A 15549-nucleotide genomic window follows, 5' to 3' on the forward strand; every position below is an offset into this window, starting at 1 on the left:
GATTCTATGATTCCATAAATCAGGCTTGTTCTCTAACCAGTACCCCCTGAATAAGATTAAATATAAGAACATAAGAACTAGGAGCAGGAATAGGCCATCTGGCCCCTTGAGCCTGCTCCTCTATTCAATAAGATCATGGCTGATCTTTTTGTGGACTCAGATCCACTTACCCGCCCACTCATAAGAACATAAGAAATAGGAGCAGGAGTAGGCCATCTAGCCCTTCGAGCCTGCCCCGCCATTCAATAAGATCATGGCTGATCTGTCGTGGCTCAGTTCCACTTTCCCGCCCTCTCCCCATAACCCTTAATCCCCTCTCTTATCAAGAACCCATCAACCCGCGTCTTAAAAACATTTAGCGAGGCAGCCTCCACCACTTCAACGGGCAGAGAATTCCAGAGATTCACCACCCTTTGAGTGAAGAAGTTCCTCCTCAACTCCGTTCTAAACTGCCCCTCCCTTTATCTTGAGGCTGTGCCCCCTAGTCCTACTGTCCTTTCTGAGCGGGAAGAGTCTCTCCACCTCTATCCTATCCATCCCATTCATCATCTTATACATCTCACTGAGATCTCCCCTCATTCTTCTAAACTCTAACGAGTACAAGCCTAGTTTATTCAGCCTCTCCTCATAGCTCAATCCCCTCAACTCCGGTATCAGCCTAGTAAACCTCCTCTGCACTCCCTCCAAGGCCAAAATATCCTTGCGTAAGTGCGGCGACCAAAACTGCACTCACCATAACCCTTAATTACTTTACCGTTCAAAAATTTATCTTTCATAGAAACCTTACAATGCAGGAGGAGGCCATTGGGCCCATTGAGTCTGCACTGACCACAATCCCACCCAGGTCCTACTCCCATATCCCTACATATTCTAACCACTAACCTACACATCCCTGGACACTAAGGGGCAATTTTTAGCATGGCCAATCAACTTAACCCGCGCATCTTTGGTCTGTGGGAGGAAACCGGAGCACCCGGAGGAAACCCACGCAGACACGAGGAGAATGTGCAAACTCCACACAGACAGTAGCCTGAGCTAGGAATCGATCCCGGGACGCTGGAGCTGTGAAGCAGCAGTGCTAGCCATTGTGCTACCGTACCGGTAATTTTTCATTAAGGTAATTAAGGTAACCCTTGCCTTAAATTATCGATCTTTGCCTTAAGTATATATTTAATGCATGTCGAATATTTTGTAATGAGTTATAAAGTCATAGAATCCCTGCAGTACAGAAGGAGGCCATTCGGCCCATCGAGTCTGCACTGACAACAGTCCCACCCAGGCCCTATCTCTGCTAAATTGACTAAGGGTCAATTTAACATGGCCAATCCACCTAACCCGCACATCTTTGGAGTGTGGGAGGGAACCGGAGCACCCGGAGGAAACCCACGCAGGCACGGTTCACTAGATTGATTCCAGAGATGAGGGATCTGTCGTATGAAGAGAGATCGAACAGTTTAGGCCGATACTCTCTGGAATTTAGAAGAATGAGGGCAGATCAAAATGAGGTACACAAGATGATAAAAGGAATGGATAAGGTAGACGTGAAGCAGATACTTCCTCTTGTGGGGCATTCTAGGATGAGAGTCTTAGGATAAGGGGCAGCAAATTTAAAACAGACCTGAGGAGAAACTACTCCCAAAGTGTTGTGAATCTGTGGAATCCAAAGTGCGGTGGATGTTGGGACAGTGAGTAAATTTAAGGAAGAGTGAGACAGGTTTTTAATTGGTAATGGGTTAAGGAGTTATGGAGGGAAGGCAGGGAAGTAGGGATGAGGGGCATATCAGCCACGATCGAATGGAGGAACAGACTCAATGGGCCGAATGGCCTAATTCTGCTCCTGTATCTTATGAATTTATGAGACTCCCACTTGTTTTTTTCCCTAACATTCTTCTCAATGTCTGGTGTCACCCTCAAAGGTTTGTGTTTGTACACCCCTCGCTGTACCTGCGCTCCTTTTAAAGTTGCATTGTTTAATTCACGCGGTGTTGGAACGCACCTTAACGGCGAAGACTTCTGCATTCTGCCGGCAAGCTTTTTCAATCTCCAGCTGCGTCTCCAGCTCTTCCAGCTCCGCGATAATCTGCAGGGAGGCTGAAAGATAAGCCGATGGGTGTTAGGAAGTCAGGAAGGTTACTCCTGGCAAGAGGGCAGTGCTCGAATTGTGCAAACTTCACAGGTTAAACTGTAAGCATCTCCCAGATTTCAGAAGGTCAAGAGGTGTTTGGAATTTGCTTCCATGAAATCATCGAATAGAATCACAGACTCCCGACAGTGCAGAAAGTGGCCATTTAGCCCATCGAGTCGGCACTGAGCACAGTCCCACCCAGGCCCTAATCCTGTCACCCTTTATATTTACCCTACTAGTCTCCCTGCCAATAAGGGGCAATTTAGCATGGCCAGTCAACCTAAACCCACACATCTTTGGACTGTGGGAGAAAACCAGACCACGCGGAGGAAACCCACGCAGACACAAGGAGAATGTGCAGACTCCACGGAGACAGTGTCCCAAGCTGGCAATTTAACCCAGACCCCTGGCACTGTAAGGCTGCAGCGCTGACTACTGTGCCACCCATCCTGTCCATCTCAGATTGTGCGAGTGTTCCACTGGCACAGATTGGCATCCATTGCCCACTCCTGGTTACTCTTGAGGAAGTCAATAACTCAGGGGTCCGGGGGTGCGTTAAGCTTGCACTCGTTGCTAAGCCAGTAATGTCTGTGCTGTTTACCAGAGGGATGACAGCCAGAAACACAATGATTTCCTGTACGGTGAGCCAGTCACTGGGTTGTGACTCCTGGCGTCCCTACCTCCGCTACAGGGACACCTCCAAGTGAGATATGAACGTGGTGGACATTGACACTGTCAACTGGGAGACAGTCGCTGATGGCCACCTCAAGGGGAGGTGATGGTATTGTCACTCAACTAGTAATCCAGAGACCCAAGAGGACTGAGGTTCGAATCCCACCGTGGTAGATGGTGGAATTTGAATTCAGTAAAAAAAATCTGGAATTAAGAAGCTGCTGATGACCATGAAACCATTGTCAGAAAAAACCCATCTGGTTTGACTAATGTCCTTTAGTGAAGGAAATCTGCCGTCCTTACCCGGTCTGGCCTACATCTGACTCCAGATCCACAGCAATGGGGTTGTCTCTCAACTGCTCTCTGAAATGGCCCAGCAAACCACTCAGTTCAATAAATGCGAGCCCAGCCAGCGATGGCTACGTCCCAGGAAGGGATACATTTATTAAAAATGGTCATGACCTTTGGAGGCTGACCCTGAATAAGATCGAGGCAGCGCCAACAACGATCCCACACAGCCCCCTATCCCTCCAGCCCCACCTATTTACTGCCTGACACTAAGGGGCAATTTAGCCTGACCAAACAACCTAACCCCCACATCTTTGAACTGTAGAAGGAAACCAGAGAACTCAGATGAAACCCACGCAGACACGGGGAGAATGTGCAAACTCTACACAGACAGAGACCCAAGCCGGGAATTGAACCCGGGTCCCCAGCGCTGTGAGGCAGCGGTGCTAACCACTGTGCCATTGTGCCACCCTAGTTTCTCTGACCAATCTTATTCATCTCTTTGTCCATCTTGTGTGTTCCGGTTTCTGTATGTCTCTCCCCCTCGTTCCCTCTAATTTGGTGTCTCACATTCCCTCCATCTTTCTCGTTCACTCTGTCATTTGCACAATTACTCCAACACTTTTCATTCTCTCATCCTCCAACCGTTTCAATGTACATCCGTGCCTTACCTTCTTTGTAAACAGTTTTGTTGAAGCAGAAATTCTGAGAGTGGAATGTGAATAACGGTATCAACCCTGAAACATCAGTCACAGAACTACCGACCTGTTACCGAATTGCAGTGACTCACCTCGTTCCATCTCCCTTCTCATTATCTCAGGATCGTCCAAATCCAGAACAAGGGATAAATTCTCGGCCTAAAAATGGAAAAATATCACAGCCAATCAAAACTCATCTCTCTAATACCCCCATAACCCCATCAAAACCCATCTCTCTAATACCCCCACAACACCATCAAAACCCATCTCTATAATACCCCCATAACACCATCAAAACCCATCTCTCTAATACCCCCATAACCCCATCAAAACCCATCTCTCTAATACCCCCATAACCCCATCACAACCCATCTCTCTAATACCCCCACAAAACCATCAAAACCCATCTCTCTAATACCCCCCATAACCCCATCAAAACCCACCTCTCTAATACCCCCATAACACCATCAAAACCCATCTCTCTAAACCCCCCATAACACCATCAAAATCCATCTCTCTAATACCCCCATAACCCCATCAAAACCCATCTCTCTAATACCCCCATAACCCCATCACAACCCATCTCTCTAATACCCCCACAAAACCATCAAAACCCATCTCTCTAATACCCCCCATAACCCCATCAAAATCCATCTCTCTAATACCCCCATAACCCCATCAAAACCCATCTCTCTAATACCCCCCCATAACCCCATCAAAACCCATCTCTCTAATACCCCCATAACCCCATCAAAACCCATCTCTCTAATACCCCCCCATAACCCCATCAAAACCCATCTCTCTAATACCCCCCATAACCCCATCAAAACCCATCTCTCTAATACCCCCCATAACCCCATCAAAACCCATCTCTCTAATACCCCCCATAACCCCATCAAAACCCATCTCTCTAATACCCCCATAACCCCATCAAAACCCATCTTCTAGACTCTCCTAAGTGTGATGCAGATACCAGAGTCTGTCTCCGGTCTGTTTAAGAACCACTTCTCAGGCCTGGAACCCAGGACAGAGAGTCCAAAGTCCTATTGGGAATCATCGAGCTATCCATGGGAGGAATCGCAGAGTGATGAAGTTTGCGAAAGCAGCTTGAGAATTCCATTAGCAAGAGGCGAGAGTTTGTGATAACCAGATGCAGAGAGCTGCCCCTGTCCTTTCCCCGCCTTGAGCTCCCGCTGACGGAACGGTGGCACGGTATTACTGCCTCAGCGCCAGGGACCCGGGTTCAATTCCCGGCTTGGGTCACTGTCTGTGCAGTGTCTGCACATTCTCCCCGGGTCTGCGTGTGTTTCCTCTGGGTGCTCTGGTTTTCTCCCACAGTCCGAGGGATGTACTGGTTAGGTACATTTGGCCGTGCTAAATTCCCCCTCGGCGTAGCTGAACAGGTGCCAGAGCGTGGCGACTAGAAGATTTTCACAGTAACTTCATTGCAGTGTTAGCCTATTTGTAACATGAATAAATAAACGTAATCTCTAGAGGTCAGTTAAAGGATTTATGGAGGTGCCATTTTCTCCAGTATCGAGTAGCGTTAGGTCTTTGCCAGTTAGAACCAAAGTTTCCAGTCTGTTCTGATCTTTATACAGTAGGTGTCCAGTAACACATAATGTTGTCAGGCAGAGAGTGGAGCAGTCTACCCTGGGCTTTCACTCCATTTTTAAAACCCTACGCTTTGTCTGTATGGTGCGCTAGAAACAATACTTTTCACTGTTTTTTTTAATTCATTCGTGGGACATGGGTGTCACAGGCTGGGCCAGCATTTATTGCCCATCCTTAGTTGCCCTTGGAGGGCAGTTGAGAGTCAACCACATTGCTGTGGACCCGGAGTCACATGTAGGCCAGACCAGGTAAGGACAGCAGATTTCCTTCCCGAAAGGACATTAATGAACTGGATGGATTTTTCTGACACTCGACAATGGTTTCATGGTCATCAGTAGATTCTTAATTCCAGATTTTTAAAAATTGAATTCAAATTCAATTGAACTCAAAGGGAGGCACGGTAGCACAGTGGTTAGCACTGCTGCTTCACAGCTCCAGGGTCCTGGGTTCGATTCCCGGCTCGGGTCACTGTCTGTGCGGAGTTTGCACATTCCCCTCATGTCTGCGTGGGTTTCCTCCGGGTGCTCCGGTTTCCTCCCACAGTCCAAAGATGTGTGGGTTAGGTTAATTGGCCATGCGAAAGAAAAATTGCCCCTTAGTGTCCAGGGATGTGTAGGTTAGAGGGATTAGTGTGTATAATATATGTAGGGATATGGGGGTAGGGCCTTGGTGGGATTGTGTTCAGTGCAGACTCGATGGGCTGAAGGGCCTCTTTCTGTACTGTAGGATTCTATAAATTCTACATCTGCCATGGTAGGGTTTGAATAGGGGACCCTGGAGCATTAGCTGGATTAATAGTCTGGTGATAATACAACTAGGCCATCGCCTTCCCAGGATGTAGACTAATACATGTGACAATAGTAAACCAAATCAAATCAAAAACCCAGTGTCCTGCCATTCATTAACTACCCCCTTGTCTTGTTACACCTTCTAAAGTGTATCACCTCGCATTAAATTCCACCTGCCACTGCTCTGCCCATCTGAAGAACCCACTGATATCTCCCAGTAACCTTAGACCTTCTTCTTTGCTATTAACCACCCTACTCATCTACTCATCATCTGCAAACTTACTTATCATTCCCCCCACATCCTCATCATATCTTTTACATATGTAAAATAGTGATAGTGTACATCGAGTACACTATCAAGGGCAGAAGTCTGAGTAGTGTTGAGGAGCAGAAGGATCTTGGGGTCCGGGTCCACAGGACTCTTAAATCGGCCTCGCAGGTGGAGGAGGTGGTCAAGAAGGCGTATGGTGTACTGGCCTTCATTAATTGAGGGATTGAGTTTAGGAGTCGGGAGGTAATGCTGCAACTTTATAAGACCCTTGTCAGGCCTCATTTGGAGTATTGTGCGCAGTTCTGGTTGCCTCACTATAGGAAAGATGTAGAAGCTATTGAAAGGGTGCAGAGGAGATTTACAAGGATGTTGCCTGGACTGGGAGGCATGCCTTATGAAGTTAGGTTGAGGGAGCTGGGACTCTTTTCCCTGGAGAGACGAAGGTTGAGAGGCGACCTGATAGAAGTTTACAAAATGTTGAGAGGAATAGATAGGGTGGACTCTCAGAGGCTATTTCCCTGGTTTGAAATGGTCGCTACGAGAGGACACAGATTTAAGGTGCGGGGAGGGAGGTTCAGAAGTGATGTTAGGGGTAAGTTTTTCACTCAGAGGGTGGTGAGTGAATGGAATCGGCTGCCGTCAGTGGTGGTGGAGGCGAACTCGCTGGGGTCTTTTAAAAGACTTCTGGATGAGTATATGGGGTTTAATGAGATTGAGGGTTATAGATAGGTCTGTAGGTTGGTAGGTGATGTGATCAGCGCAACTTGTGGGCCGAAGGGCCTGTTTGTGCTGTAGTGTTCTATGTTCTATGTTCTATGTTCTATATATCATAAGCAATAAGGGCATGGATCTGTGTGGTACCCCACTGGATACCAGCCTCCAGTCACACTGCCTTCTAACACCACCCTCTGACCCCCACCACTAAGTCAGTTTTGAATGCAAATTGCCAGGTCACCCTGTACCCCATGTGAATTTACCTTATTTATCATTCTCCCATGATTTTTTTCTGATTTGATTTGATTGAATCTATTGTTGTCACATGTATTAGTACACAGTTGAAAAGTATTGCTTTTTGCGTGCTATACATACCGTTTAGAGAGAAGGAAAGGAGAGAGTGCAAAATGTAGTGTTACAGTCATGGCTAGGGTGTGGAGAAAGATCAACTTAGTGCGAGGTGGGTCCATTCAAAACTCTGACAGCAGCAGGGAAGAAGCTGTTCTTGAGTGAATTGAATGTGACCTCAGACTTTTGTATCTTTTTCATAGAATCCTTACAGTACAGAGAGAGGCCATTCGGCCCATCGGGTCTGCACCTATCACAATCCTACCCAGGAATTACCCCTATATCCTTACATATTTATCCCCTAACCTATGCATCTCAAGGCACTAAGGGGCAATTTTAGCACGGCCAATCAACCTAACCTGCACATCTTTGGACTGTGGGAGGAAACCGGAGAAAACCCACGCAGACATGAAGAGAATGCACAAACTCCACGCAGACAGTGACCTGAGCCAGGAATTGAACCCAAGACCCTGGAGCTGTGAAGCAGCAGTGCTACCGTGCTGCCCATTTCCTGATGGAGGAAGGTGGAAAAGAGAGAATGTCTGGAGTGAGTGGGGTCATTAATTATGCTGGCTGCTTTTCTGAGGCAGCAGGAAGTGTAGACAGAGTCAATGGGTGGTGTTGAGTTTCTTGAGTGTTGTTGGAGCTGCACCCATCCAGCAAAGAGGAGAATATTCCATCACACTCCAGACTTGTGCATTGTGGATTGTGGGACAGGCTTTACAAGTCTCCCGTTTAAGAACTTGTCAGAGGCTTTGCTGAAATCCAGATAAACTACATTGACTGCACTACCCTCATCTACACTCCTCAACAAATCCAATCAAATTTCTTAGGTATGACCTCCCTCTGACTATCCCTGATCAAACCTTGCTTGTCCAAGTGGAGACAGATTCTCTCCTTCAGAATTCTCTCCAATATCTTCCCTGACACTGTGACAAAACTGGACTTTTCGAACATTTCTGCAAATCCACCAATTTAAAATAAAGTCACAGACCAGGAAACCTTTCTGAAATACATTCCTTCCGAGGAATGGACTGTCCAGTAAACGATGGCCCTTCAGAGTTCCTTGGACAAGTAGCTTGTCTTAATCCAGCCCACTGCTCAGTTGCAGTCCGAGCCCAAGTCTTTGATATTCATTCTGAAACCGGGGTTGTTGCTAACATATCAGCAGGTTTCAGCCACTGACCCTTTATCCATTAGACATCAAGTTCTAACGTCCAGACAGCCCTGACCTTCCAATGAAAGCAGGATTACTCATTTGTGGGACATGGGCATCGCTGGCTGAGGCAGCATCCCTGGTTGCCCGAGGGCAGTTGAGTGTCAACCACATTGCTATGGCTCACATGTAGGCCAGACCAGGTAAGGATGGCAGATTTCCTTCCTTAAAGGACTTAGTGAACCAGATGGGTTTTTCCTGACAATCCACAATGGATTCTTAATTCCAAATTCTTTTTTATTGAATTCAAATTCCACCATCTGCCGTGGCGGGATTCGAACCCGGGTCCCCAGAAACATTGAGTTTCTGGATTAATAGTTTGGTGATAATACCACCAGGCTATTACGTCCTGTTGGGAGCTGCACCCATCCATTTCTCCTCTTAGTGACAGATCATCGACTCTTCCCAATCAATGTATATCCTTGGCGATGTTGGCATGCTCCCAAGAATCTTGGGAAAATTGATGATTCCCCGTTATTTGAATGACTCGCTGCCTTTCGCATCGTTTAGCTTAGGGTCAATTGGAAATGCAGCCATTAGCAGTTGAGGACGTTTACACACATGGCAGTAAATTCTTTTCTTTTACAAAGGCACCATCCACTTGACCCCAGGCAGACAGAAATTCATGAACCTTTTGGTTCTTCACAAGTTAAGGCCAGAGGTTCTGGATCCAGAGACACTGTGGCAGACGCTAACCATCCCATGAAGACCTGCTGGACATGAACTTGCTCCCCCTGCTTCAAAGTTTAAAGTTAAAATTTTATTTATTGGACACAAGTAACACTGCAATGAAGTTACTGTGAAAATCCTCTAGTCTCCACACTCTGCTGCTTGTTCGGGTACACTGAGGGAGAATTTAACACGGCCAACACTACCTAACCAGCTCGTCTTTCAGACTGTGGGAGGAAATTGGAGCACCCAGACAGACACGGGGGAAATGTGCATACAGTGACCCAAGCTGGGAATCGAACCCAGGTCCCTGGTGCTATGAGGTAGCAGTGCTATCATTGTGCCACCCCTAGAGAGAGAGAGAGAAGAGAATCTCTTGCTAAACGGAGCGATCACTTGGAAGTTGGGGAGCTAGAGAATGGAGAGGTGATGGCCTAGTGGTGTTATCACCAGTCTATTAATCCAGAAACTCAGCTAATGTTTCCAGGGACCCAGGTTCGAATCCTGCCATGACAGATGGTAGAATTTGAATTCAATAAAAAATATCTGGAATTAAGAATCTACTGATGACCGTGAAACCATTGTCGATTTTCACAATAACTTCAATGCAGTGTTAATGTAAACATACTTGTGACACTAATAAAATGTTTAAGAAAAGATATTTGGAAAAACCCACCTGGTTCACTAATGTCCTTTAGGGGAGGAAATCTGCCTTCCTTATCCAGCCTGGCCTATGTGTGATTCCAGAGCCACAGCAATGTGGTTGACTCTCAACTGTCCTCAGGCAACTAGGGATGGGCAGTAAATGATGGCCCAGCCAGCGACACCCATGTCCCACAGATGAATGAAACAATCTTTCCCATTGATGGGTGCTCCTTCTGAAGCCTGTTACCTTTTTAGAGAATAAGCTGTGCGGAGTAACACATTCGGATCTTAGTTCCACTGAATCTACTAATATATTGTCTATCCCCTCTTGTTCATGAAGAGTCTTCCACAGAGAATGCCTTGTCTGAGTCCAGGTCCGAGTCTATACAGGACCACACTCCCAAATAAAGAGCTGGTATCTTCCCAGATGAGGGGCGAGGGTGAGAAGACAGGACCTTCATGAATAACCTCAGCTGGTGCAGGAATTGAACCCACGCTGTTGGTGCCACTCTACGCCATGAACCAGCTGTACAGCTATTTGAGCTAATCGACTCCATACTGGAGTACAGTCTGTCTAAGAAGCAAGACCCTCGCCGAGAGTTCAAGATAGAAGGAACAACTCTCAGAATGTTATTGACCTGTGTTTAACTATATTCGTCTGTTCACTGATCTACGTTCACTGAAGATGAGACGCAGGGACTTTGAGGGAAGCTGAGATATTTTACAAAACTGAGAAATAGACCTCTTGTAGACTTAGAATGTCATCTCCACACTTTTCAAGTAAGTCAGATATAGAAAGTATAACAACATGTTTACAGAGGAGTGTAAAGTAGGAGCTGTTGACACACTCCCCTTCTCAATTTTAGGTCCAGTTTTGGGTTTCAGGAAATGACCCTGGCACCTGAATGAGAGTCTGTGCAGTATTAGGCCTTAGGCTTCATTCCCATCGAGTTCACCAGGCACCAAAAACAAACAAGACTGGTGAGGTTGATAGCAACACAGAGATGCCCAGGTGAGTAAGAATGTGGTGAGATGGCCAATTATTTAAAAGAGGACAGGGTTCAAGTGAGACTAGAGTAAACAGATAGACCCAGGCCAGATAAAGATGGCAAAAATCTAACAAGGAATGATAGGTTATGATCCATCCAGCAACAGGTCAAAACCTGTCTAGTGACAGCAGTAGCCAGCATTCAAGGGGGATGATGAGATGCTGCCTTTCCCAGTAATTAGATCAGCAGATGTCCAGATAGAATCAGGTGTAAATAGCCATATCATTGGGAAACAGCTTATCTAGAAGACTGAGAGATCAGTGGATGTATACAGGTACAACTTTGAGGGTCATGGAATGTGAGACATGCAGTCAAAATACACAGAAAGGAGAATTAAAAAGGAATCAGGGTATAATTGCCAATACCTGCAGGAGCATGCAAGCATTGTAACATCTGAGAGCCGAGAGGCCAGTTTAACATCTGAGAAGTCTTAGAGCCAAAGCCGTGCAGAAACTTTCATAAAGGCAGTTTAAATATCTTTACGGGGCAGGAAGAGACATTTCCCAGACTTGATCACCCACCGTGTATTGTGTGGTAACTATAAGCTGGATTTGCTTCAGGGTGGTGAATGTGTGGAATTCCCTACCACAGAAAGTAGTTGAGGCTAAAACATTGTCTGTTTACAAGAAGGAGTTAGACATAATTCTTGGGGCAAAGGATATGGGGGGAGGTGGGATCAGGCTATTGAGTTGGATGATCAGCCATGATCATAATGATTGGCGGAGTGGGCTAGAAGGGTTGAATGGCCTACCCCTTCCCCTATATTCTACGTTTCTATGACTAACCATATAATTACTGTGGCTACCAGAGCAGATCAAAGGCTAGGAATCTTGAGGTAAGTAACTCACCTCCTGGCTCCCCAAAGCCTGTCCACAATTGACAAGGCACCAGTCAGGAGTGTGATGGGACACTCCCCACTTTCCTGGATGGGGGCAGCTCCAACAACACTCAAGAAACTTGACACCATCCAGGACAAAGCAGCCCACGTGATTGGCACCACATCCATTAACATTCAATCCCTCCACCGCTAACACTCAGTAGCAGCAGTGTGTACCATCTACAAGATGCACCACAGCAATTAACCAAAGATCCTTAGACAGCACCTTCCAAACCCACGACCACTTCCATCTAGAAGGACAAGAGCAGAAGATACACGGGGAACACCACCATCTGCAAGTTCCCCACCAAGCCACTCACCGTCCCGACTTGGAAATATATCACCGTTCCTTCACTGTCGCTGGGTGAAAGTCAGAGGAGGCAATGGCACAGTAGTAACATTGCTAGATGAGTAATCCAGAGATCCAGGGTAACGCCCCGGGGACCTGGGTTCAAATCCCACCATAGCAGATGGTGAAATTTAAATCCAACACAGATCTGGAGCATGGTTGACTCTTAAACACCCTCAGGGATGACCCAGCCAGCGATGCCCACATCCCATCAATGTATTAAAGAAAATCTCCCTCCCTAATAGCACTATGGGTGTACCTACACCTCAGGGACTAGCAAGGTGGGGTACACAGTTAGAGATGGGAAATAGTCAGTGACATCCACATCCAGTAAATTCATTTTTGTAAATGATTTTATGAATACTAATCTACAACCACTATATTGCCTCCTGTAACATAAACAGTGCTTTCAGAGGCAGAAGCAGAGAGATTCGGAGTAAATATTCAATCAGTCCATTCTGTTCAGATCACCCAGTCTCACTTACACCCCAGCAATTCGGGAACTAACTCACCTTGTCACCATCATCATCCAGATGTGGAGCATTCTCTTCAACAGCTGTGGGAGAAGCAGATCAGAATGTGGAATCAGTTCAGGAGGAGGCCATTCGTACCATCCTAACTGTGTCAGCTCTTTGGTACAACATCCTAGTTAGTCACAGTCTCTCCTCCCCTCATAGCAGAGCTTTCCCTTTCAATGATTCCGACACCCCTGGGACACTCAGTATTGAATCTGCTCTCAGTGCTCTTTCTGGCACTTTCCAGGTCACAACTGCCTATGTTTAAAAACAACCTCCCTCATGTGAATTTTCTCAATTACCTTAAAGAAGTCCTCTGATTATTGGTGGCACAGTGGGTTAGCACTGCTGCCCCACAGCACCAGGGACCTGGGTTTGATTCCTAGCTCGGGTCTGTGAGGAGTTTGCACATTCTCCCCGTGTCTGCGTGGGTTTCCTCCGTGTGCTCCGGTTTCCTCCCACAGTCCAAAGACGGGCTGGTTAAGTGCATTTACCATGCTAAATTCTCCCTCAGTGTACCCGAACAGGCACCAGAGTGTGGCGATTAGGGGAATTTCACAGTAACTTCATTGCAGTGTTAATGTAAGCCTACTTGTCACACTAATAAATAAACTTTAAACCTTCCAGTCGGGATAGAAACTGCTTCTTCTCATTTGCTTGATCAAAACCCATCATCATTTCAACACGACACTTGGTCCCCAACTCCATACCATCTATTAAATTGTGAACAATTGCGGTCCCACCACTGATCCCTGAGGCACGCCACTAGTCACTGATCGCCAACAGAAAAACACCCATTTATCCCCATTCTTTGCTTTCTGTTAGTTAACCAATCCTCTATCCGTGCTAATACATTACCCATAACAGTGTGCACCTTTATCTTACGTAGCTGTCTTTGGTGCAGTACCTTGTCAATTGCTGTCTGGAAATCCAGATACACCACATCCACAGGTTCCCCATTGTCCACTGCATATGTAATGTTCTCAAAGAATCCCAATAATGACCTGCCTTTCACCAACCCCTGCTATGTCGTGTCAATGAGACCATTTATATCCAGATGTCTTGCTATTTCTTCCTTGTTGATAGATTCAAGCATTTTCCCTACTACAGAGGTTAAGCTAACTGGCCTATAGTTATCTGCCTTTTGTCTACCTCCTTTTTTAAACAGTGCTGTCACATTTGTCATTTTCCAATCTGCAAGAACCACCCCAGAGTCCAGTGAATTTTGGTAAATTACCACTAGTGCATTTGCTATTTCCCCTGTCATCTATTTTAGTACCCTGGGATGCATTCCATCAGGACCAGGAGACTTGTCTATCTTTAGCCCCCCCCCCCCATTAGTTTATCTAACATTGCTTCTTTCGTGATAATGATAGTTTCTCGGTTCTCACCTGCCATAACCTTCATGTCATCAATTTTTGGCATGTTATTTGTGTCTTTCACTGTGAAGACCGACACAAAATACCTGTTCAATGCCTCAGCCATTTTCTCATTTCCAGTTATTACATCCCCCTTCTCATCCTCTAAAGGACCAAAGTTTACTTTAGCCACTCTTTTTTGTTTTATATATTTATAGAAGCTTTTGCTATCTGTTTTATATTCTGAGCTAATTTACTCTCATAATCCATCTTATCTTTCGTTATAGTTTTATCATGGCTTTCTGTTGACCTTTAAAGATTTCCTAATCCTTTAGGTTCCCACTAGTCTTTGCCACTTTGTATGCATTTTCTTTCAATTTGATACCCTCCTTTATTTCCTCCGATATCCATAGCTGTTTATCTCTTTTTCTACAGTCCTTCCCTATCACTGGTATATACTTTCGCTGAGCGCTAAGAAAGATCGCTTTGAAAGTCTCCACTGTTCCTCAATTGTCCCATTCTGAGTTTTTTTTCCCAGTCTTCCTTTTCCAACTCCTCCCTCATCCCATTATAGCCTCCTTTGTTTAATCACAGGACACTGGTATTGGATATTACCTTCTCACGCTCCATCTGTATTTTAAATTCAACCACACTGTGATCGCTTCTTCCAAGACATTCATAAGAACATAAGAACATAAGAAATAGGAGCAGGAGTCGGCCATCTAGCCCTTCGAGCCTGCCCCGCCATTCAATAAGATCATGGCTGATCTGTCGTGGCTCAGTTCTACATTCCTGCCCTCTCCCCATAACCCTTAATCCCCGCTCTTATCAAAAACCCATCAACCTGCGTCTTAAAAATATTTAGTGAGGCAGCCTCCACCACTTCAACGGGCAGAGAATTCCAGAGATTCACCACCCTTTGAGTGAAGAAGTTCCTCCTCAACTCCGTTCTAAACCGCCTCCCCTTTATCTTGAGGCTGTGCCCCCTAGTCCTACTGTCTTTTTTGAGCGGGAAGAGTCTCTCCACCTCTATCCTATCCATCCCATTCATCATCTTATACGTCTCAATGAGATCTCCCCTCATTCTTCTAAACTCCAACAAGTGCAAGCCTAGTTTATTCAGCCTCTCCTCATAGCTCAACCCCCTCAACTCCGGTATCAGCCTAGTAAACCTCCTCTGCACTCCCTCCAAGGCCAAAATATCTTTGCGCAGGTGCGGCGCCCAAAACTGCACACAGTACTCCAGCTGCGGCCTCACCAATGCCCTATACAGCTGCAGCAAGACCTCCCTACTTTTATATTCAATCCCCCTCGCTATGAAGGCCAGCATCCCATTCGCCTTCCTGACCACCT

At 46.1% G+C, this 15549-nt stretch overlaps 1 protein-coding gene across 1 annotated transcript in view; it reads right to left on the minus strand.

The window, feature by feature from the left end:
- The window catches only part of shtn2 (shootin 2), a 61363-nt gene that overhangs the window by 35222 nt on the left and 10592 nt on the right, over positions 1 to 15549 (minus strand). The window contains exons 2-4 of the mRNA XM_080182663.1: positions 12836 to 12879; positions 3876 to 3942; positions 1997 to 2091 (exon numbers count right to left, since the gene is read on the minus strand). Coding sequence (XP_080038789.1) covers positions 1997 to 2091; positions 3876 to 3942; positions 12836 to 12879 — 206 coding nt within the window. The remainder of the gene's footprint in view (positions 1 to 1996; positions 2092 to 3875; positions 3943 to 12835; positions 12880 to 15549) is intronic.

Source organism: Carcharhinus amblyrhynchos, unplaced genomic scaffold (assembly GCF_965287045.1).
Source record: "Carcharhinus amblyrhynchos unplaced genomic scaffold, sCarAmb.v2.hapA scaffold_77, whole genome shotgun sequence".
NCBI lineage: Eukaryota > Metazoa > Chordata > Chondrichthyes > Carcharhiniformes > Carcharhinidae > Carcharhinus > Carcharhinus amblyrhynchos.